Source organism: Thunnus maccoyii, chromosome 11 (assembly GCF_910596095.1).
Source record: "Thunnus maccoyii chromosome 11, fThuMac1.1, whole genome shotgun sequence".
NCBI lineage: Eukaryota > Metazoa > Chordata > Actinopteri > Scombriformes > Scombridae > Thunnus > Thunnus maccoyii.
This window is the reverse complement of record NC_056543.1, coordinates 7,769,626-7,793,864: the sequence shown is the minus strand read 5'-3', so window position 1 is coordinate 7,793,864 and position 24,239 is coordinate 7,769,626. Positions and strand designations below refer to the sequence as shown.

At 38.5% G+C, this 24,239-nt stretch overlaps 1 protein-coding gene and 1 long non-coding RNA gene across 4 annotated transcripts in view; one reads left to right on the top strand and one right to left on the bottom strand.

Moving 5' to 3' along the window:
* Nucleotides 1-9,437, bottom strand: part of LOC121906728 — a 79,390-nt gene extending 69,953 nt beyond the window's left edge. The window contains exon 1 of the long non-coding RNA XR_006098729.1: nucleotides 9,354-9,437. This is a non-coding gene — a long non-coding RNA (uncharacterized LOC121906728). The remainder of the gene's footprint in view (nucleotides 1-9,353) is intronic.
* Nucleotides 1-24,239, top strand: part of pcbp3 (poly(rC) binding protein 3) — a 44,746-nt gene that overhangs the window by 15,528 nt on the left and 4,979 nt on the right. The window contains exons 6-14 of one of the 3 annotated variants that reach the window (XM_042425759.1): nucleotides 6,054-6,082; nucleotides 13,016-13,185; nucleotides 16,052-16,075; nucleotides 16,186-16,218; nucleotides 16,495-16,611; nucleotides 17,463-17,594; nucleotides 19,529-19,657; nucleotides 21,367-21,441; nucleotides 22,790-22,831. In XM_042425759.1, coding sequence (XP_042281693.1) covers nucleotides 13,111-13,185; nucleotides 16,052-16,075; nucleotides 16,186-16,218; nucleotides 16,495-16,611; nucleotides 17,463-17,594; nucleotides 19,529-19,657; nucleotides 21,367-21,441; nucleotides 22,790-22,831 — 627 coding nt within the window. In that variant the 5' untranslated portion in view covers nucleotides 6,054-6,082; nucleotides 13,016-13,110. Of the gene's footprint in view, nucleotides 1-6,053; nucleotides 6,083-9,421; nucleotides 9,509-13,015; nucleotides 13,186-16,051; nucleotides 16,076-16,185; nucleotides 16,219-16,494; nucleotides 16,612-17,462; nucleotides 17,595-19,528; nucleotides 19,658-21,366; nucleotides 21,442-22,789; nucleotides 22,832-24,239 lie in introns of those variants that run through there. The other 2 variants (XM_042425760.1, XM_042425757.1) reach the window with 2 other exon arrangements.

Sequence of the window (24,239 nt, the reverse complement as noted above, 5' to 3'; positions counted from 1 at the left end):
ACTGTTATTAGGGTGTTTTAAGTTAATGACCTTAGAAATGGGAAATAGATAAAGCTACAGATTCAGATGTTATAATTCAGCATGACCTTTAATGTCTGCATTGGAGATAATGATGATGGTGATGTGTATATTGTGTGTGTGTGTGTGTGTGGAAATTGCTTGATGTTTCCTGTTTGTCATTAAAATGATTTGCTTTGAGTAATCTAGTTTCAAAACATTGGCTTAAACTAACTACACACACATAGACCACTAACACAGGTGCTTTCACTTACCTGATCAGACTGTGTTAGTTCCGTTGTACCTGTTAGAGCGGGACGACCCGTTAATAATTAGTACTTACACTTTTGTGACATCACACAATTCCCAACATAACTCCACCCGACTTGAAACTGACTAGATGTCGGATCAGTCGTAGCAATCAAACACACCTGTGTAGGACCTTTAAGATGACACAGTTGAGACTACTGCATGTTTTTCCATTCTGCAGATGGAACGACTAGGTTACTGAATTTGCTAAAAAAAAAAAAAAAATATTTTCGTTTTGGACAAATGCCATCAGATGTATGTTTTAATTTCCTACAGGTCACTCAAGATACTGTTATCTGGGGGCCTCGTGAAGATGGTATTTAGTTCACATTCTCATGAAACTTACTGAGCAAATTTTGCCCAGTTAAAAATATTCATTCATTTTCTCTTTGTGTTTAATTACAGTTCTGTCAGATGTAAACAGGACATCCAATCAAAAACAGACCCAGACTACACTCTTAGAGGTATTTTGTTGAAGGGGAACTCGATTTTATACATCAGAGTCTGTTTACAGGTCTTGAGGAGCACTTCAACATACTGTATGTAGAAAAAAAGTTGTTTTTATGGCTCCAGAGGGAGCTGTGTGAAATCTGATAAAATTGCCTCATCTTATGTAAATTGCATCAGCGTCGGTTGGGACTGAAGACTACAAATGTGAAAATAAAAAAAAGCTCACCAGACCTTTGCTTGAGTTTCAGGCTAAATTAGCTGCTACTAGCATAACACACTCCAATATCCAACCAAACTGTTGGTGGTCAAATTGCAACGTGGGTAATGTAGGCACCAGGTTTTGACAAAATATGACAAAAAGATATCCGTGGTTCAGATTTTTTAAACACTATATTGTGAATCCAACAATGTTGTACAAATCTAAATCGGTGGAGTGTTTGTCTGACAGCAGGATTTAAATGGTAGAGTTCTGACAACGCTGTGTACACTTGAGACAGATGGGGGGCTTTAGGAAAGACATTTTGTTTTGTGGTCAACACTGCATATATTTGTCTCTTTGTACTTCCTGCTGATATTATCTGAATTATTTGTAATCTCAACTCTTTGAAAATGCAGTTTGTCATGAAAAAAAAATTAGATTAGCTGCCTGAAGGTCTTTAGTTTTTCTCTGAACAATGTATTGCCTGTTCAGTGAATTGAGCAACTTAATGTAAAGATATATCACAACAAGGATGTTGATTCTTCTCTCTACATATAGATGCACATGTGGACTGCTGGAGATTGAACTACAGTATCTACACAGTTACACTTCACAAGCCTGAAGTGAAACTAGACTAATTCTACATACAGGGGAAAATGATACATTTAAGATTAAAATGACCTCTCTGCCCTCTCTTTTGTTGCCTGACCCTGTACGTTGTGGAAAAATATCCCTGGATATATCTCACACTATCTTTTTACTGCATAGTCAACTCTCTGAAACAGTCAAGGTTAAAGAGAAATCTGTATACCCTCTATGGGAAAATAATATGTTCCTGAGAGGTCCTTGGAGGGTGAACAACGCAACTTACCTGAATGTTGTTTCCGAGTGGTTACTGTGATATTATATTGGTTGAAGCACAATCAGAGCTGTAAAAGCCTGTTTTACCTTGAACAACATGAGAAGAGGACACCGACACACAACACCAAGAGGCACAGGCATTGTTAGTATAAATTAAAATTATAAAAAGGCCACATTCAAGGTTACACCGAGACAAAACCGCTGTTACAGTGCTCCTCGGTAAACATACACGAGTGGCTGCTAAAGCGTCTCAAATGCTTCAATGTTTGAGTGAGATGTTGTTTCTGTGTTTAACAAAAGTTATGAATATTTATATTCATACATTTTTCACTCACTAAAGAGAATGCCATGAGGCTATTATTCAACATCTGGTATTAAAAGGTGTCAAATGCCGCTAACAAGCCCGTGAGCAAAGGCATCAAGGTGTGTAAATGCATTTTAATTTAACACACAACCTCAACCAGTAGTTTTAGCAAGAAGCTGTCGATAAATGATCACATAATAAATACACAGTTCACCACTGACTGGCAGAAGTATAATTTATGCAATATATATATTTGACCCTGCAGATTTATTATTCATATCACAATACAATACAAAAAAGAAACTTTATTAGGTTGTTAAGTGCTTAAAGTTGGTTAATCAATCATAATTTAAATAAAATTAATCAATTTTTATAATCCATTCAATAAAAATGCAAAACAGCTTCTGAAGTGTGAGCATTATAAGCTTTTCTGTGTTTTGTATCATTGTAAATTGAATATATTTTGGTTTTGGAGTCTTGTTCCCACAAAACAATAAATGACAACAGATGATTTATAATTTAATGCAATTCATTCTTTTTGCTTTTTTACATTTTATAGACTACACAAATATATGATTAATCATAAAAATAATAAACAGATGAAACAATAATGAAAATAATCATTAGAACTGTCACTGAACAATGGTGTTGAAACTCTATAAGTAATGTAGGTAGTTTAAAGATCATAACACACAGACTACTTCATATTTAGAGATGATGGAAGTTTATCAAGGGATGAAAACACTTTGCTGAAACATGTTTTATCAAAAGCTTTTTTGCTGCAGTGATCTCACAATGTGACAAGTTTGCCCAGTAAAAAGACAAAGCAGGAAAAGAAAAAGAATATTCCTCCTTCATTAGTATTTCTTTAGAGTGCATTATGTGAATAATGTATCTGATTTTTAGCAAGATTTTTAAGCAACTATCATGAGCGAATGTGATTAGCTTTTTCATTAAAAAGGTTAATCCTTAGACTGGCCGTAGGACAAAATAAATTATTGACTGTTGTCTGGTTGAAGTTCTCTCTGCGAGCTGCTGTCTGAACAATTTAGGCTTAAAGAAAGATTGTTTCTTCTTAGAGAAAGAAACAGCAGCTGTTTCAGTGTTAGACACCGATTTAAACAGTTCATGTCATATGTCTCATATATCTCATTATCAGGTTGTAACTGGAGGTTATGCACATTAATTAGGCTTCCACTTAAACCAGTAATGCTCGGTTGAATGAATGCTGGTGCGTTTTCAGAAGTTAAAATCCAAAACATAATGAGTTTCATTTATGGCTTCATGGTGACTGTGATGTCAGTGTGACATTGATAAAATACAACATTTATCAGTCACACGATAAAGTCCTGATTACACAAGGTGTGTGCTTTTATATTGCTATTTGTATTTTACAAGCTTTAACTTCTATTCGGTTGGATCTCTGATAACGATACAGAGCGCATCACTGATAAAAATAAATCACACAGAACTATTTGACTTAGGATGAAACAATATTTCAAGGAGGTGAAATTAGTTGGACGATTTCCCAGTTAAGCAGATTTTTGCCTTGAACCATATCATTAAATCACAGACTGTGACCACATGCGGGGCAGGGGCAATTTTCCATCAGTGTGTTATGATGAATTTTGTGTGGTGAGCTGGCTGTGTGAGGTTTCAGGGAACACTTAAGCTAAACCCCAAAAGCGACTTCCTTTTGTTAGAATCATTTCAGCCCAAAGCATTAACATTTTTCAACTTGTGACCCTTATGCGACATTGCTTCAGGGTCTCAAACTCCAAAGACTAATGTTGTTCTGAGACCCGCTGCACATGCACGCAATATATTTCTAATACTTTAACTGATTCTTTATTCTGCTGATTATACTAAACCTTCTTAGGCTCTTATCATCTTTACATTTATTTGTTCAGGGCTTAAGGTTTATTCCTCTAGCTCCCAGGTTGAACTTGGTCTTCTTATATTATTCTCATTCATCAAATAGTTCAAAGCTCAAAACAGTTTCTCCATTTAATATATTAATATTAACTTGCAAATTATGAAAAATTACCTTTAAGTTAAGTTGAACTTATAACATCTATCTGGAGCAGACCTGGGCTGAATTAGTGGATCATTTTAGTCATTTTTTAAAAAAGCAAATATTTGCTGATTTAGTATTTTTCTTTGTTATTTATGATACATTTATTGCAAATGTCTGATTACCTTAAAGGGGACATATCATGCTTTTTCCTGTTTTTCTGTAATTTATAATTATTATGTTAAACATAATCAAAGCCCCAAAACTTGAGGCACGTCTTTCTACCTTGTCGATGAGCTGATGCATGTCCCATAAACATCCGTTCTGTTTGATGCAAAAGTGTGTGTTTGTGTTGTTTATTCTCATATTTCGGATCGGATTCAGACTCGAACATGTACAGATGTATTTGAGAGGTTTCCGTTCGAATCAAGAATGAGGAAAAGTAGTAAAATCCTACTACTACTACTGCTTGTTTCATAGTTTGTTGACATGGCCTCCTGAGTAGGCTGTGACGCAGCCTCTGGAAGCCAACCAATCAGAATGGAGTGGGCTCATAGGGAGGCCCCCCCTCTCCAGTGCAGAGATAGTATAAGATAAATATGAGTTTCTTGAACTGTAAATAATGCAAAGATAGTCTAGTAGAGCCCCAGATTAAAGATACAGACCTGGAAATGTGCATAATGTGTCCCCTTTAATTATTTATTGTAACAGCACTAAGAAGGTTAAACGTGGATGAAGGGGATCTAATTAGTGAACAAGATTACACAAAAATAGAAACACACACGCACACATTTTAACAGAACTGCATGAAACCAGGTTTCTCTGCTATCCAATAAATACACAGAGGGTTACATCTGAATTTTGTCATGCCGAAACTCAGGAAGCTTAAAGGACATTTTGATAAAAAAGTGTCATGGATCTGTCTTGGAGATACCTGGTTTGACAGACTGACACACACACACACACACACACACACACACACACAAAACAACCTAATTTGCATGCAGGATCTCCATCAGGAAGGTTTGAGCAGAAGACATATCTATGACCCACAGACACTGACAGGATCGAGCGTTATCAGAATGGTGAGAAATTAATAAAATAAACATAAGAGCAGCACAATAAGATAAGAATGAGGTTTGCCAGAGTTTTTTACTGACCTGGAAAGAAATTATAAATGTGTTATCAATCTAAAAATACACTGGAGAGGCTGGAGAACGTCTGCGACAAGGTTCTTAGACAGAAAAATGCGATCATTTCATTTTAGAGTTGATTTGTGCTCATTCTGTTCTTGTAACAACACACTAAGAATCACAGCTGTATGTGGTTGTTTGTATGTAGAAAGAAAAAGTTTCCGGATTGAAGCAGGATGACAGATTGTTTCTACCGATAATATATTTGAGTCTGTGGGCTGAACCAAAGCGTTGTGGCATGAAAGTGGGTTTGTCGTGTATAAATTCTGTCAAAGCGGTGATTTGGGTCAAGGGTGACCTAAAGGTTAAAGCTAATGTTTACATGTCATATCAAGGAACGTTACCCCAATTCAGAAAAGGAGCCCGAAAGCCGATTTTAGCAGTGAGCCGACACTCGCATTGAGCAAGCGTGTTCGACAGCTTCGCTGATGTGTCACTCAGAATATCGGAGCACCCATTTCAATTGTATGCCCCCCCCCCCCTCAATCCCCCATCCCTCATGGGCAACACTTGCCCATGCAGTGGTCAAAGCATGATGAAGCGGCTGGAGCGCTCGTCCAATGTGGGAAGTATTTTCGGGTTACACGCCAAACGTGACGTCACAAGTGGTGATGCATTGCCCACATGACTCTGAGTCTTGGCCAATAAGTTGCCAGTATTGCATCCTGTCTTAGTGACAGGGGGATATAATATTTCAATTGCATTTTGTTAATCTTTTGTTAACAGGTCATCTGCTGGAAGCAGCCAAAAAAAAGGTAAATGCTTTCTAAATAATTATAAATCATGTCACAGATGAGGATTAAATATTTCTGTGGTCAAGTGTTATGATTCTCAAATTGTAAATATCTTATTTGAGGGCCCGTCTGCTTAGCGACTACGTACATGCAGTGTGAAGTGTCTTAGTGGGAAAAAAAATTAATCTGAAGAGACAACAAATTCAAAGTTTCCGAGTGAATCGTCCTAACTGGACGAGATGTTATGTCTCGGCATGTTAATTTCAGACATGTCTTATTAGAACTATGGATTCATCATTTTTCGATAGAGACCGCCTTAGTTAAACATATTAAAATAGCAACTTATTATCAGAACACAAGAAGGATTATTGTATGCAACCAAGTTGGGAAAGATGATTAAATTATATTTAATGATTAATAAAAATAATTGTTGTTAATCTGTATCAGGATGGAATCGTATTAATTTTTCATCTCTTGTCTGTGATATTATTTCACTTTACAACATTATTAACTTGGATTATAGCATGTGTCATAGACTGCAAGTATATCTTAAATGATCTGTATTATGTCGGCTGTGTCTATGTGTGTTTATGTGTGAGTATATCCATTTTTTTATATGTGGGTGTGTGCTGCAGGCTGGTAGGTTTACTTTGAATGATAGCCTTAATGTCTGGATTTTAGTTCATGATACAGCACAAAAACTGAAGCATTTATATTTATCTGAAAGCAGAGAAAATAATTTACTGTTAGTTATGTATATGGTTATACTATTAGTGGGTATTGGATAGATTCATGTTATGAAAGATTATCGTCAGCATGTAGAAAACAAGCATCATCTCATTGTATTTTTGGTCAGACTGAAGGACGGGGGAAACTGTCTGCTGGCATGGCTTATTAGCAGACACGCATCAATAAACTATGTTAGCCCTTCAAGCTAATGCTAGGTGGCAGAGGAACAATGCAAAGGGCCGTCAGCTTGTGACTGTAATTTAGGTTGAGGTCTCAACCAGGCCGACGGATTGGAGATGACAGGTTTACAGCCCGCTTTTGGGGCAAATGGGAGAGTCTGGCAGGATAGCAGTAACTGCCTGCAGACAACAATACTACAACAAAAGGCTCCTCAGCATGTGTGTCTGTGGATTAATTCAACCCTCCCTTTCTGCTCTCCCTACAACTAATTTCCCCAAATGCATCAAGGCTGTTTGTGGCTGAGAGACCATTTTGAAAATGAAGAGAAGTGCTCTTCTACAAAAGGAAGGTGCTAATAGGCCACACTAGCTAGCTAGATGATGTTTAACCCAAACAAAAGGATGACACTTCGTTCTCAAGGTTATCATCTCAAAGATGTTCCTGGCAAGGAAATGCACTTAATTGGTCCTCTACTATATTTAGAAGCACAACATACTCTGTTGATTTGAACTACAGGAGGCGGAAAAGCCAAGTGCTTACTGAAATACTTTGTGTGTCATTGCAAATGTCATTTTCTGCCAAAACTATTAACCTCTGCCACGAAGAGTATATTTTTAAGTATTGATGCTATTATATCTGATATCTTAAGCTCATCTCCTTCAGGGAGGTAAGAAATAGTCAAAACATGATCTAATGTGTTACATCTTAGCAATTTCTAAAGAAGAGAGTACTTTGTTCCAAAACTGTTTCAGTTGAGAACAATTTGACAAATTTGAGGTAAAAACAAAAACAACTGAAAACACTAGTCTAGCACAGTGAGCAAGTGTAAATAGCCAACCGGTCAAGGCAGATGGCCGCTCACCTAGAGTCCGGTTCTGCTTGAGGTTTCTTTGTTGCTGTTGCCAAGTGCTCACTCATGGGGGAATAGTTGGGTCTCTGTGGCTCTATAACTTTTGTTATGATTTGGCTCTATATAAATAAAACTGAATTGAAATATTACAACAGTCTTATTTTTCCACTAGTGAACAGATCAATATGACAGAAATTGCATTGATAAGATGGAGTTTTCATTCATGAAAGAAGCTGTCATCCAGATGACGGCTTTGTGACTGTTAAGCGCGTAATTTAGACTAAATTCTGCGACAGTACGTAACGCTCCTTTCATATTTGCGATTATGTGCAGCGTTTTACCAGAGTGCAAAGGGGCAGCTGCTGAATCCACAGCAAATAAACAAAGGATCAGAAACAGACTGGTCTGTATAGAGCCAATACAACCTATTTTGTGTTTTTGATGGTGCATATTTTATGACACCATTGTCCATTTGCAGACAGCAAAAGAGTGACATTTCTTGTGAAGGATTTTTAAAAAAAAAAAAATCTAATAAAAACTGCAACAAAACAAAGTTATTTCAGTTTCAAATTTTGTCATTTTACAAAGTCAACAGTACTGTTGCACAGTAACAGTTTAATAACAACCATGCAATATTCATTCACAATAGCATTGCCTACTTTACAGTTTGACCACAGATATACTTGTCAGGTGGGGAAGCAGGAGTGGACCCAAACGCAGAGGCCAGAATGCAGATTAGATGAAAAAATCTCCTTTAATCATGGATGGTAATGAACAGGCAAACAGAGCTGAACAGAACAAGACGAAACAAACAAAACGATCCAACAAGGTCTGAACAGAAAACCAGAACTTAAAAAGAAACTGAACTAACGAGGAGATGAGGTGCAGGTGGAGAGATGGGTGGAGAACTCAGGAGAGGGGAGTGAACATACAAGGAGCTGATTGGCTGAGGAAACACAGGGAGCAGGGCAGGGCTGACGGGGCTAACACAGGACAGGTGTGGGGAAAACAGAGCAGGGCAGGGCTAACGAGTCCAAATGCAGGGCAGGTGTGGAGGAGTACATGAACACACAAGGGAAACAGAACAAAAACCCAGAAAACAAACTCAACGCCACCTACACTAACCCATCCAAGACTAACCACGAACACAAACACAAGTACACAACCCAACAAACTAATAATGCAGTCCTCTAAACTCACCACCCAAATCATAAACAAAACCATATGACCAGAAGGACTGACAACCGGAGTGCAAACCCGGAGACCCCAAAAAACACACAAAGTCCAGGCAGGGTGTGACAATACTTGCTTTTAACTACTCTACACTAACAGTTATTGATGCTAGCGTTATACAAGAGGTAGTCACATCATATACAACTTTAGCATCATGACAAACAGGGCACCTTATTGTACATTTAAGCAATAACCTCCATCAAGTCCATCAACTAAGCTAATTGAAGGCAAGGCGGGACATTTATATTATCAATAAAGCTACTATAGCTAGCAAGAGACACACAGAGTTGTTTTACTTACTCTATTAAGATGAAGGTCGTCCTCTGTCCCCTCATGGCGAATTGTTTAATATCCCTGTTAGTTAATTTCCCACTGGACTTGCTGCTGCATAGTTTCTGAAGTCGTTTTTTTTTTTTTCAGCAGAAGTCAGATGTCCACCTTCAATTATAGTTACGGTAACTCACTGCAGACTTGTTAGCTCACTTTCATTGTTGTATCCATTGACTGGCGTTTCCAACTTGCTGTGTTGGCCTCATTTCACACTTTCAGTTTCTTCAAATTATTCCCAGTTTCAAGGTAGAATGACGGCAGCTAATACATGTCATTGACACTCAAGTCTGTTACGTAGTTAATGTGATTAGTTTTACAGCTGAGTGTGACGTTTACTTCACCTTGTAATCCAGAGAGGCGCTGTTTCACTAATGTGATGAAATGTCTCTTTTTTGCAAGGTAGCTTTTTTTTTTGCTGTTGTTCAGACAGTTCAAAGATCCCCTCCAGGCATATTTTAAGATGTTTATAAAATATGCTGTGTCTGATTTGTTTGTGTGTCCTTAAAATTACATCCATTCCTTCTCCCTTAATAACATTCCAGAATCTATAAATATGCAAATATATTTCATTTCAGTTTAACTGCTGGACACAAGATGTCTCCTACTTCACCGTAATGTCAATTCTCAGTGTTTGTTCACTGGAGGCTTCAAGTTTCCTCATCACACTTGTGTAAGTTGAATATTGGACCGGGCTTGGCTTCCAAACTATTTGTGATGTCAAAAATCATGCTCACAGGCCCGTCCCTGAAAACAGAATTTTCAATGAACACAGAGAGACTTTTCACTCTCAGCAGATGAATGTGAAAACATCCAAGTGTCAAACTAGGTACATACATCATTCTGCGCAGTGAAGCTCAAACATTCAACTTTACTGCAGGAGCAAGAAAAGCATATTTTTGAGTGGAGAGGGACTTGAAAATTGCTGAACATTTCTATTAAAAAGAAAACTTTTTCATAAGCTCAACATAGCCTGTAGTCTGTAATTTGTGATATAGAGGAAGTGAGTTTTTTTTTTTTTTTTTTTTTTTTTTTTTTGGGATGAGCACAAAAACAGCAATAGCCTAAGGTTGTGTCTGGCTGAAAATTAGAATTTGCTTGTGGACATAAACCTGTTGCCAACCAACCGAGCTAAAATGTCAGAAAAACCCAACTTTAGTCAGCAGACTAAGATATTGGTGAGAACACCCCGGGGCTGTTCGATATCTCTAAAAAATAAATGATAAACTTGTGCAGGTAATGATAATGGCAGAAAGTTAACAGGGAGGATGAGGGCAGCAGGTTGCACTGCTGATGACTTGAAATTTACATTTGGATCTGACTCTCTGTGTGAAATGACAATACCCAAAGGGTTAGAGAACAGCAATTGTGAATAGCAGTTTAAGCCACTGGGATTTGAAATATGCTCATTTAATGTCTATATCATAGTGGCATAGGAGATATTTATATACATTTAAGTATATATATCTGTTCTAAGAAAGGTTCAGCAGTGCTACAGTAATGTTAAAATGTCCAGTATTAATATTCTCACCTCATAAATAACAACTATGAATTATGCAACCTTTTTATTGAACTATGGACAACATTTAGCCATTTACAGAGGTCAGTCCTAACTTGGCAACCATGCAGAATATCTTTATTTATTCAGTCGTATGATTTCTTTGTAATATGTACGGTTGACTTAGCAAGATACAAACATATTACTATGAACAGAACAATGAGTCATTTCTTATAAGTTATTCGACACAAAAAAGTAACTTTCACTTTTTGGCATGGCCACCCATGCATACAGACTGCCCTGTTTGCCTTTGCCTTAGTAGCAAAGGCAAAGGGAGCAAAGTAATTTGACTAACTGCAGTGAGGGCACTGGAGGAAAACTTTAATGTCTGACCCATTGAAAAGAGCCTTTTACTGAGGACTCTGCACTTACATTGTGATGCACCTTCAAGTGAGAATTCATTATGATCCTGTAGTTTTATCTCTTGCATGGACTATTTGGGACAAATGATGTGAACAGTTTAGATACTAAAGTTTTTCTCCAATGTACAGTTTTCTTACCACGACCATGTAAGAGGTTGTCAGAGTTGCTCCCTCTTGTGATATAAACTGTGGTTTCCAATTACAAACAAAACAACATGGTCATTTAAAAGAAAAAAATAAATACATTTTGAGACAATAAATAGATAAAAATACTTGGGGGAACTGAATCTAATCATGAATGGTTATCTCCAGATCTTCACTGCACAATTACTGCATGTATCATTCATGAAACAAATATTGTTTTGGGACCTCATAAAAGTATTAATAACCCACTGTGCCCCACTACAGTTTTATTTGTAGCTTGCATTTTTGGCTAAATGATCAGCTGCAGCATGAGTTATGGTGGCCTGTAAGGCCCCTAGAATACAAGTGACAGCAGATTGTTGCAATTAAAGCTCTTGTGGATACTAAATTCCTAGAAAAACACAAAATGATATTATACTGTCTGTGTGAATGTTGGCATACACTCAAAAAAGAAAAAAAAGACATACATTTATCTAAGAACCAGCACTTGAAATCCTTCAAAGCATCATGTGAATAATAACTGTGGGAAAATGACTAACCACTTTGTGTGTCTCACATCTTGAATATGAATGCAGAATGCTTGTGTTTATATTTGTCAGCCTGGGTTTAATACCCGTAGGCTGGTGGTGAGGGGTCTCATAAATTATTCTTGACATGTTTTTTCCACAAAAAAATGTTCACTTACCTTGTTAAAAATCCTTAAAATGACATCTCACCTCATTAAAAAATCTATAATCAATGAATATGCAAAGTTTGTTCATCATTTCTGGATACAAGCACATGCAATTGACTTTTCAGTGTATGTGCACTGGAGGCTTCAAGTTTCTACATCACACTTGTGTATGTTGTATACCTGCCCTCAGTTGGCTCCAAATAGTTGTGATGTCACCAGTAATGCTCATAGGTACACCCATGGATGTATTAAGGAGAACTGGATACCACATTCAAAGATGGGACCCATTCATTCCTGTGAAAGTTGATCATTGGCAAAAGTCTGGCATGTTACTCATGCTTCAGTGTTTTTGGGCCCATAGAGCAAATGCACTGGAGTCCTTCTCCAGCCGAGACGCTTCAGAGCATGCACGTTGAGCTGACTGACTTCCAGTTGGCTACTTGCTCACCTGAATGGGATAAAATTATTGAATCACGCAGCTCTTTTAGACTTTCCAAATTCCAAATTTCATATAAGTAATAGGATGGGTGTGGGTTATAGGAAATGAGTGTTTGATATAGTAATGTTTTTTTTGCCCTTTTGATGCAGGTGTCTTGACACATGTGAATGTAATTAGATGATTGTGATGTCACTGGTCATTTTACTATAGATATTACTCATTTCCTTCTTATCAGTATTTGCCTGAGGAAGACCTGTAGTTGGTAGAAACGTTGCAAATAAAAGTAAAGGGAGCTCTGATCCAGTGTGTGGCTACTCCTTGTATTGTAGTTTAGTTGTTTCTTGTATCCAGTACTTTTCCCACTGTTTTGTGGATGTGCACACAACTCTGTCTCTGTTTAAATATGTGAACATGATAAAAGTATCAAAATGTCTGTGTGTGTGACGTTTGGTTTGGCAGGTGACTGGCTGGCTGGAATACCACCCTACTCCTTCTCCCTTTGAGGACATCCCGTTCCAGGACTGTGATTTGGTCTCACCCCCCCCCCCCCCAGCATGGAGCCCACCAAAGTCCAGTCAGAGGGTGGTCTCAATGTCACCCTTACCATCCGTCTCCTCATGCACGGAAAAGTAAGAAGGCACACACTATAATATTGGCTTTGGCGAAGGATAAAATGTAAGAGGCATGTGGGGAATTTATTTTCTTCATTGCAGGGACCTTTAAGTCATTAATGACCTTGTATAACATCTTCTGTGCCTCTGGAGGAGAGGTGTCATGTCTGAAAAAAATTACCCTGATGATGTCATCAGCTTAGACTTGGACCAACTGATTTATAACAGAAAGATAAAGCCATGAGCTAGGAGTAGGTGTTTGAAAGATGTCTGCATTTACCAGGTATGGAGGGTCTAATGAAAATATATTATTGATTGCATTATAAGAAATGTAGGGCCTAGCATTTTTGGGGGTTTGACCTGTAGTAGGGACTCAGTATATCATACTTCACCGCTGCTGCATCAGTGTTGACCATTCCCTTTAAATCTGTCGTTTGTGCCCTTTGTGGAAGTACAATAATAAATCACGGGAGTGCTCCATAGTCATATCGGTGTAAATTCATCTTGCTTTAAGTGACAGTTACAAATTCACATCGGAGAAAACTAAAAATCCTACCAGCTGTATGTCCAAATGGTAAATGGCTGCATTTATATAGCACTTTGATCCAAAGCACTTTACAATTTGCTTCTCATCCACCCATTCACATACACACTCTCACAGTGTGTCTGCCATGCATGGTGCTGGTCTGACCATCGGGAGCAATTTAAGGTTTAGTGTCTTGACCAAGGACACCTCCACATGTGGACTGGAGGAGGTGGGGATTGAACCACAAACCCCGTGATTAGTACATGACCCATTTTATCTCCTGAGCCACAGACGCCCATATATGTTGCACCCTAACCTGGCATCCAGGTTTCACTCTGAAAGATCAACTTGGAAAATGAGAAAATTGCCTCCATGGCCTCAGCTTATCTCCTCGGTGGGATGCTGCTCCTCCTGTCCGGGATCACCATGGTAGCGGGTTCTGTACGACCTGCAACATCCACCTGGGAATTAAACATGACACCTTTGGTGTTAAGGGCTAATATGCTGAGGTATTGCTTTTAGCTATTTAAGCCCTTATATAATGGCATTGTTACTGAGGTGGGAGAAGTGGCAATGTTAGCTGCTCCACAGACTACGGTTTGTCTGTGGAAATACTTTTCCATGGTTATTAGGTGCTGGCAGTTGTCTTTACCCTTCCTATGCCACGCTCCAGGTCTCCTCTCTAACTTGACCTCACTATATTACTGTATGTGACAGACTGAGCTTCTATAGTCAGCATGGCTGCTAGGCCCTTACAAGTAGAGACTCCACTTCCAGACCAAAAGGAAGTCTTCTGCTCCATGTTGTGTGGATGTCGACTCTGCTCAGTATGTCTTTGCTGGTCCTTAGTGTTTTTAGATTTCCAAAGGCACGAATAACCAGTAAGTGGGCACCAACATCTTGTCTGGGTTTTTAGACATGAATGTGTTGTGTGCCTCTCCCTCCTCTCTTCTCTCCTTTTTATCTTTTAGAGGTCGTGAAAGGTGGTATGTGTGTATAAGCCTGCTAGTGTGAAATCATCATGCTTTACTTTCCTGTCCCTACTGCAGTGAGATGCTAAAATGGTGGTTCACAATTTTGCCACAACTAAAAGCTGCAAGCAACTGGCTTCACTTCTTTAAGTCTGTAGAGTTTGGTATAGGGCAAAGTTTATGTTTAATAGAATCAAGGTTATGTAACCCAAGTTTTATTAGAGGATGCATTCTCTGGAAGGTCTTCTGGTGGGTAGGCGAACAGAAAACCCACACTACACATCTCGACTGAGTTGGCCATGTTTATGGCGTGTGTGCCACAAAGACTGGGGCCAACATCTTGCCCTTGTGTTGTGTGCCAAGCAGACTACAGTCCAAGAATTCACCCATTGCATGGCTGCTCATGCAGGAGCTCCATATGGCCTGGTGATAGTTTGAGCCCCAGAGCCTGCCACAAGATGGCACATAACTGTCTTCCACATCAGTGAAAGGGTCTTTCCCCCACAAACTCAGAAGCTATTAGGTTGTGCTGGGAATGCTGTTATCAGCATGGTCTAGTGGGTGCAGGTAGCCCACCAGCACCATAATTTCACCCTTTTTCTGGATGGGGATCAGCCCCGAGGACTGATCTGATTGGGTTATGGACTGCTCCCTTGACTTGTTTTCCCCAGACTCAACCAGATTGTCTGCCAAGGACACTTTCACTCCTCCATAGTTCAGGCATCAGTGCTATCACCTGAAAAAGGTTGTGGCGAACTCATGTGCATCTGAGGGCAGGTTAATTTTTATGTTGTTTTCCTAGTTTTGGGAGTGAGTTTCTCAATGTGTTTAAAGCATCAATGTAGCATTGAAAATGGGAATCTAATTGGATTTACTGAAGCTTAATTGTCAGATGTGATGCCTTATTTTTAAGGGTTGGAATAACTATGTTGTAATTAAGTTGCTGAAGTTGCTTATAAGTAAGTACACATTCATAAAATGGGCAAAGACAAACTGTATCTACTGTGTGACTTCACATAGTGTTTGATAAATATAAATGGATACTTAGGGAGCAACCTGACACTGCACAGCAACTGGTCTGCAGCTTTAATCCCACAATGGATGTATAGTAATCCTTGCAGTCACTGAGGAGAGGTCAGGGAGTGTGGACGCTTGCAGCCGGCGCTGTCCCTCCACCCTTACCCCACTGAGGAGTGGGCTAAGAGAACGATCACATGCGTGTGGAGAGTGTGGCCCTCATCACCTCCATATAGCTGTGTAACCTATGCTTGCCAATGTTTGCACCGTGTCCAGGAATAAACACCAGCATGCTGTTTTAATACTGTACTCTTCTCATCCAGAATGAAACATTTTAAAAGATCTATTTTTTTTTCTCTTTTTATTGCAGGAGGTTGGAAGTATAATTGGAAAGGTATGTTACTTTTAGTAGATCACACATGCTTGTACTCACTGAGAAAATATATACCAAACTGTGTTTTAATTATTGTTAAGAATCTTAATTATAGTTTCACTTTTTTCCAGAAAGGGGAAACAGTGAAAAAGATGCGAGAAGAGGTGGGTCTCAGTATTAAGAAGCACTATTTAAATGATCAAATAACAGAAATAAACACAACACTATTTCCAAGCAAGTCAGTCAAGTCAAAGGGCTTTATATTCAGGAATCAAAAATAAACAACATAAATTGGCTGAACTAAGTGACAAATTCATGTCATTTTGTAATGTTGTGTTGTCAGATTTATCAGTGGTGAATACATTATTCAAATATGGTTAAAATCCAACCCTGGATTAAGGTCTCACATCAACCATATACCGTATATGTTATTTTTCCAGAGTGGAGCTCGAATCAATATTTCCGAGGGCAACTGCCCAGAGAGGATTGTCACCATCACAGGACCAACAGACACCATCTTCAAGGCTTTTGCTATGATTGCCTACAAATTTGAGGAGGTATGATAAGATTGTGCGATAGGTGGCAGCAACATTCCTAAATAATGTAAAATATGCACATCATGTACTTTGATAAATAGTCATTCGCCAGTGCAATCCAGTAGAGTTCAGGTGCTTTTATCCTCTTTATGCACAAACAAAGTACCTGTCTGCCTGGGGTTCATTAGTGCCATTTTAATGCTAATGCTAATGCTTTTAATTTAATGCTCTCATTTCATTTTCAACACATCTCAACTATTTCAGTTTGAAAAAGCTGACACAAAACTCTGTATTTTCGCAGACCACAAATGTATTTTTAGAATATTTAAATTCTACACATGTAAACTTAATCTGCATTTGTTGTTGGTAGCAAGTATAAATTGGACATACATTTTCTGATACAGCACACATATACAGCACATAAGGCACTCAATCAATTTATTGTGGAAGATATTTATTTATCTTTCCTGGAATAGGTGAATTTAAATCATCTCCTTTCAGCTTCTTTTTTCTGTGATCCCGTCTTTGATGTCACTCATCTAATTGATATATTCAAGCACTGTGACTGGAACTTGTAAGAGGAGACCAACTGCTGTGTCCTCAGTGACCTGCATACAATCTGGCCTACCAGACCAAGGCGCTTGTTATTTACAGACAGACCGACAAAGCTGTGCTCATTCACCAAGCGGAGAAAATGCTGAAAGAATTATTGAAACAAATGTGTTTGTGCATGTTATTTGTACCGACCTTTAAGTTTGTTAACTGATTTATACTGCTAGTCATTACAAACAAACATTAACTTCATGGATTTTTGGGGTCACCTTTAGAAAATATTGCCCCCGCAAAATGAAATATATGCTCTTGTTTTCTAGGACATAATCAATTCCATGAGCAACAGCCCAGCAACCAGCAAGCCTCCAGTCACCTTAAGGCTTGTTGTACCAGCCAGTCAGTGTGGCTCCCTCATAGGAAAAGGAGGCTCCAAAATAAAAGAAATGAGAGAGGTATGGTAATATCCATGTGGCCCCAGGCTCTACTTCTTTTTATAGATAACCCTAAAAATGAGTCAGGCTTTTTCTCAAGAAAATGCAATGCAGTCAGATTGTTTCATTTCTTTCCCTGTTATATTTAATGACTTTGTATTCTCCAGTAATAATGTATATATATATAAATGGATACATCTGCTAACTTTACTAACTTCTTTCATTTTTGGTTGTTTTCGTTTGTTTTCATTTGCTTATACAGTATGTGGGAATTTAATGATGTAATAGCTGTAACTTTCAGTACCCATTTCTAACCTAGCAGCTATGATAACATCAGCATTGCTACTCCAGTTCTATTAGCACAGACAGAGCCCATTCAACCCCGGGGTGCAGCACATTGTACGTGCTTGTTCAGCAAATCAGGACTCACCAGCACTACACACTATAGGAAACATTACATAAATGCCTGTCCACTTAGTCAGTGACTTGAAGTGTGACAGGTTAGAGGGCCCTGTGTGTGCTCATAGAAGTAGGGCTTTAATGTCTAACCTTTGTTCTATCTCACACCGGCATTGTCCTCTAATAGGGTCTACAAGCACAAGGTCCCCCTTTACTCAGAAAGGTGTTTTGCTTATTGTTTCTTCACTTTGATGTTGGACCTTCACTGGTGTATGTTCAGAGTTTTCACATTCATCTGCTGAAGGAGGAAAGTTTCTCTGTTCTCACCTTAAATCTGAATTTAAGACATGTACCTACAAGCACGATTTGTAACATCACAACTAGTTTGGAAGCCAGTGGTGATCCAGTATGCAACTTACACAAGTGTGATGTAGAAACTTGAAATCTTGGGCACACATACACTGAGAATAGGAGACATCTTCTGTCCAGCATTTAAACTTTTAAAATGAACAATATTGTTCACAATTTGAATCCATAGATTCTGGATTTTTTAATGAGGGAGAAGGAGTATATATCTGTTTAAGAACTTCTAACTAGGTAATGGAACTTTTCTGTGGAAAAACCACATAATATTATTCAAAGCAGAGTATTTTTTATGTTTTTTAAAGGGGGAAAAGTCAGATACTTCTCCCAGTGGTGTGAGGCTTGGAGGGCTGATTGAGCACAACATATGCGTGGGAATGCATAGATAAGATGTTTCACTGATGGTGAAGACAAGGCCCCATGTATAGCCTATTAAAATACACAACATGCCTGAAAAAAGGCTGGGCAACATTTGCTGTCGTGTGATGACCACTACCAACATATTCTGTGGAGGCATTTCACTTCTGCCTTCAGGTTGATGTCATCAGATGAAAGATGGTGGCATCGACCTGAGATGCGAAGCCAGAAGCGGAGGCATGCCACTCTAGTCCCAAAGGCAGCATGTTGTATTCCTAAATTGACTTTCACAAGCAGAATGGCACAGCTGAAACAAGAACATTATACGCAAGAGGGAAAAATCCAAGGCACTCTAATCCTTTAATATTAATACAAACACAGACAACTAAAGGTGATGTATCTCGCACATTTACAGGTCTATATCCATATTCTGGTCTATTGGTATATCTTTACACGATTTACAGTTCCAAAAACTCCTTATTTATCTTATACTGGCTCTTTATGCAGCTTCTCAGCTCAGCCTCTGTCTGAAACAGGTTGTTTTAGCTCCTGTCTCTTTAAGGCCCTCCTCCAATGAGCCCTTGCTGATCTGATGGGTTAGTTTCCGGAAGCTGGCCCTCGGCAAAATGTCAAAACAACGGTAGAATACCAAGGCCATTCATATAGCCTGTGCCAGGAAGGGTTGGTTGGTGAAGGTAGACTCACAGAATAAGTTATTTTTGCCCTGCAGAAGGAACTACCTGTAGACCCCTTTAGAGAGCTGCACAGCCTGTGTGAGTTAGAGCTGAATTCTATCAACATTGTCAAATCCCTCAAAATCTCTTGCTATACTCCAGTCCACAGGGGCTCAGGTCCAAGTGGCAGGGGACATGCTGCCCAACTCTACAGAACGTGCAGTGACAATCTCTGGGACCCCAGAAGCCATCATCCAGTGTGTCAAACAAATCTGTGTGGTCATGCTGGAGGTAGAGTATTTCAAGATTTAGCAAACAGTTTAAATATTAGTGATAATGTTATTAAGAATACTAAGTAAGTTTAGTCCTATAGAACTTAAGTAAGACAGTATTAGACAGTTTCAAGGCTAGACATGACAGTGTCTAGCCAGAAATTCTGGGTAGATACTCATGTACCTTTCTATGTTTCTTTAAGTAGTTATAATATTCACCACTTGTTGTAGTAAAACACATAATTTCAGGATTCAATATTTTAGTGTGACTCAGTATTTCCAATTAGCTTCAAATAAAGAAAAATACAAAGATACACATTAACCCAGGTCAGAAACACCAAGCTTCCTTAATAAAAGCCCTGAGAGGGCAATTTGTGTCAAGATATGTACTTTCCATTCTGTTGCCCTGAAAGGTAGTAAAAAATTACTCAGAAATTGTGTGCAAAGTGTGTATAAAAAAAGAATGAGTAAAGTCATTTTAGTACAGTTTAGAGGAAGCAATTTGAAATTACCATTTGACATTGTTTGTGATTAACCATCCAAACATGCTGTCAGGAAAAGTCTGTTTCTGAAACATTAAGAGCACTGCTGCTGTGTCTTGATATTGTATTTAAAGCACATACCTAAGTGGACCCTCCTCCCACTACAGCACAGCAGCTCCAGAGGAAATCTGATTAAGCCCTCTCCACTGTCTTGAACAGCCTTGTTGCTGGGCACAGCATGAATCAATAACCCTTTGTCATTACAATAAGTTTGCAAACTGCAACTCCCCTGCTGTCTAATTGAAACCTGGCGGTTCCTGCTGTCTTTGAAAAAAACTGGTATATCTGCATGAAAAATAGAGACCTGGTGATGCATTTAATCTGTGATCATCAAGTTTCACATGTCCTAGGTCCTTATATTTTTCTAATCTCTATGAAAGAGACTACTAGTACCTCTGAGCTCCATGACTCCTTATTATGTTCCTGAGCAACATATTCAACTTGTTTACAAAAGCTGCAAGCAAATGAAAGCATTTCTTACAGGAAGAACACCTAGTTACCAAGACACCATAATGCCTCAGAATGATTTCTCTGTGATGTAGCAATACAACACCTTGAGAAATGTAATTATCTAGAGTATGAATATGTCAATCACCAAGTGAATAAATAAATGGTTTAAATGAATATGCTTGCTTTTACATACATACAATTAGACACAGTAATTAAGCAGATAGGGAACCACAGGAGCAATATGCTATTTTTAAGAAATTGTTTAACAGCCTGTTTATTCACCTTCTTGCTTAGATAAGAAGTTAGATAAGAAGATTGATACTACTCTCATGTCTGTACACTATATATGAAGAAGCTACGGTCTGCAGCTGATTTGCTTAGCTTAGCACAAAGACTGGAAACACTGGGAAACAGCTAGGCTGGCTTTGTCCAAAGGTAACACAACCTGCCCCCAGCACCTTTAACCTCCTTGTGAAAACACGGTTTGTTGCTTTTACACTTCACTTGTTGTACAGATTTCCGGCCTTTATGCTAAGCTAAGCTAACATGTTTAGTGGGCAGACGAGAGTGGTGTCAATCTGCTCATTGAAGTCTGCAAGAAAGTAAATAGGCATATTTGCCAAATGTTGAACTATCCCTTTAAACGAGTGTTTGTCTTTTTTTACTAAAGTAAGAACATGTCCCGCCTCAGACTAAAATTGTCCTCTGCCTTTCCTCTCTCTTCCCTTTCTCCTAGTCCCCACCAAAAGGTGCCACCATCCCTTATCGCCCAAAGCCTGCCTCCACCCCTGTCATTTTTTCAGGTGGCCAGGTGAGAGCTGAGCTAGCTGTAGCTTGTTAATTTGTGCCCAAAACCGACCTAAGACTAACTGCAGCATCATCCAATGCCTATTACTGCACTTCTTTTTAAATCTCATACACACATGTGTATAACACCACGACACTGAACAAATGAGATTGTCTTCACCTGAAAAAGATTGCAACATTGTAAGACTGCCACAAATAGTCTTACGGAGGTACGACTTTGAAACCAGAATATGCAATTTGTGTCCTGTCTCCTACCAACAGTCATTGCTGGTTGGCGTGGGTTGTGGACACAAAAAGATGAGTGAGGGAAGGAGCTGTAGGTTCCAACATAATGTTTGATTTAGCAACGACAATATTAGTGTCAGCAAGTATGCAGAGCTAACCTACTAACCTACTTCAGTCTAATGTAGATAGTTTATTTGCAGATCTGGGCTAAAAGCAGTTGTATGCATTTGGAAATTTAGCAAACAAAAGACATAAATACGAGAAACACAGCACATAACTACTTGCAATGACTCCAACTTGGGAGCTTTTGTTTTGTCTATAAATTATACCCATTGCATGTTAAATGGGATGAAAGATACAACTGAAGTCTTTAGACAAGATAATATACCAGCTTGATTTGAACAAACGTACTCAAACACATGTACAGTACAAAACCTCTAGGTAAATACGACCTTTGTGCAGCTTGTAATGTACAGTTCTGTTGTGAATCTATCTCAGGTGTTGATTCAACATGATGGTACTTTTTGCAGCTGTAGTTTGTAATGGTGTCAGTTTGGACATTGGTACATTACATTGTGCAGATGTTTTATTGGGTCTACTGCAGTCATTTGTAATTCAAATGTGATGCATGCGCACAAAGTCTGCTCTTTTTTAAACTATCAATGTACACAAATCATTCTTTATACACTGGGATTTGAGGTCATCAGTCATTTGAGACTTTGAGGTGGATTTTTTGTTTGTAGACTTGAATTTATGAATAAAAGATAGAACAGAAGAAACAAAGATGAGGAATCATGAAGCAGCTCACGTGAACATTATGCATGCAGTTGACTGATATGATAGGACATATAGTAATCTTACTTGCCAATCACAGAAGTGGCCATTTATCATTTATTTTAATATGTATTTATTTCAAAATCAAACACTGATTGCTAAGACTTGTATGTAGGTCTCATTGCACTCCACATTCATCTAAATATCATGATGTTGATGTTAATTCTTTTAATATGATATTGATGAGTATAATTAAAAGGATCATGTTATATTTGTTTGTGATTGTGATTGTACAAGAGGATTTGTTCTTTATGCTATTTTTTTTTATGCAATTTTTTTTTTCATCTTTCCAGGCCTACACAATTCAGGGACAGTACGCCATACCACATCCAGATGTAAGTTTTTAGTCTGTTCCTCATTAAATCAAAGGTTATATCCAGTATATTAATACTATGCGATCAAAAATAGTTGCAGTCATTTGATGACACTGACACACCATCTCTTTGAAGGTATTTAAAGGCGAGTCCTAAATCACGACTTCCAAGATCATATCACTGTCCTTGTAGTTTGAGGGTGGACTGCAGCTCAGCCCCCGGAAAGAACTCTAACCAGATCTGATTGTTAAAAAAAACACTGACTGCTGGTGAGAATGATAAAGGCAAAGACAGTAATGGCAGTTTTGATGTAGACACCCCCCTAATTCCAGTGGACCATATAGTCTCCATTAATAATCTGCCTTCATCTGTCTGTGTCGTAAGAGCATCTCAAGAACTACCTTGTGTCAGATTCACTAATTCAAAGTTGGGCAGTGATTGATGCCAGTGGAGGTGGTAGATGACGGTACAATCACTCAAATACAGACATGACATCCTCTTCCACCCTCATTAAAACTCTCTTAAAAGGAGAAGACGGCTTTTAAGCATCCGTCTTCCCCATTCCTGATGGAAATGATACACAGCAGGGATGGACATCCTGTGACCATGTCGAGTGGAGAGCCGCTGCTCTGACAGGCATTTAAAACCAAAGGTTCTCCAGTTCTGAGTCATAAGTGCCAACTAGAAGGACACATGGTAATGGAGGGGGCAAATGGGAATGAAATTATTTCCTCCATTTGATTGATATGATGCAACATTTTGTAAATAAAAAATTACATTGGAGTATGGGAAAATTAAGAGGAAATAAGTAGAGTAGGAAAAGTAATTAAATCACATAGAAATGTAAAGCTCAATGACAGACGATCACCCTCTTTCTGTATTAGTGATGTGCAGATCGGCTCTGTCGTCATCCGAATCCGCATGTACGCATAAATCAACCAACCACCACCCACCTGAACAAATTATTTTCTCTGATTTAGAGACCCACACCTGATTACGCATTACCATTATTTCTCAGTGGGATATATGTAAGCATGATGATATGGTAAGATATTACACTGAAGTAGGCTGGTTTTAAATAAATAAGCATTTATTTAGCTTAAGTAAAAGGTCTTCTTTGGTTAAATGAAAATGTCAACAGGTATTTCCACAACAGCCTGAACACAGACTGACATCTTTATTCCCTTCAAACTAAAATTCTGAACTTATTTCTGCAACTTCCCGAACAAAAACAATTTTGCTTAAAATTTGTTCACATTTTAGTAAATGTAATTAATATCGTCCTCATTTAATGATGTATTATTTCACCCGCCCATCCACTATTAATCAGAATGGTAATTTCTATGACTTGGCCTGACCGATCCGCGGATTGACCATGGTGCCAGCGGATATAACTGCGATCCGCGCATCACTACTCCGTATCTCTGTT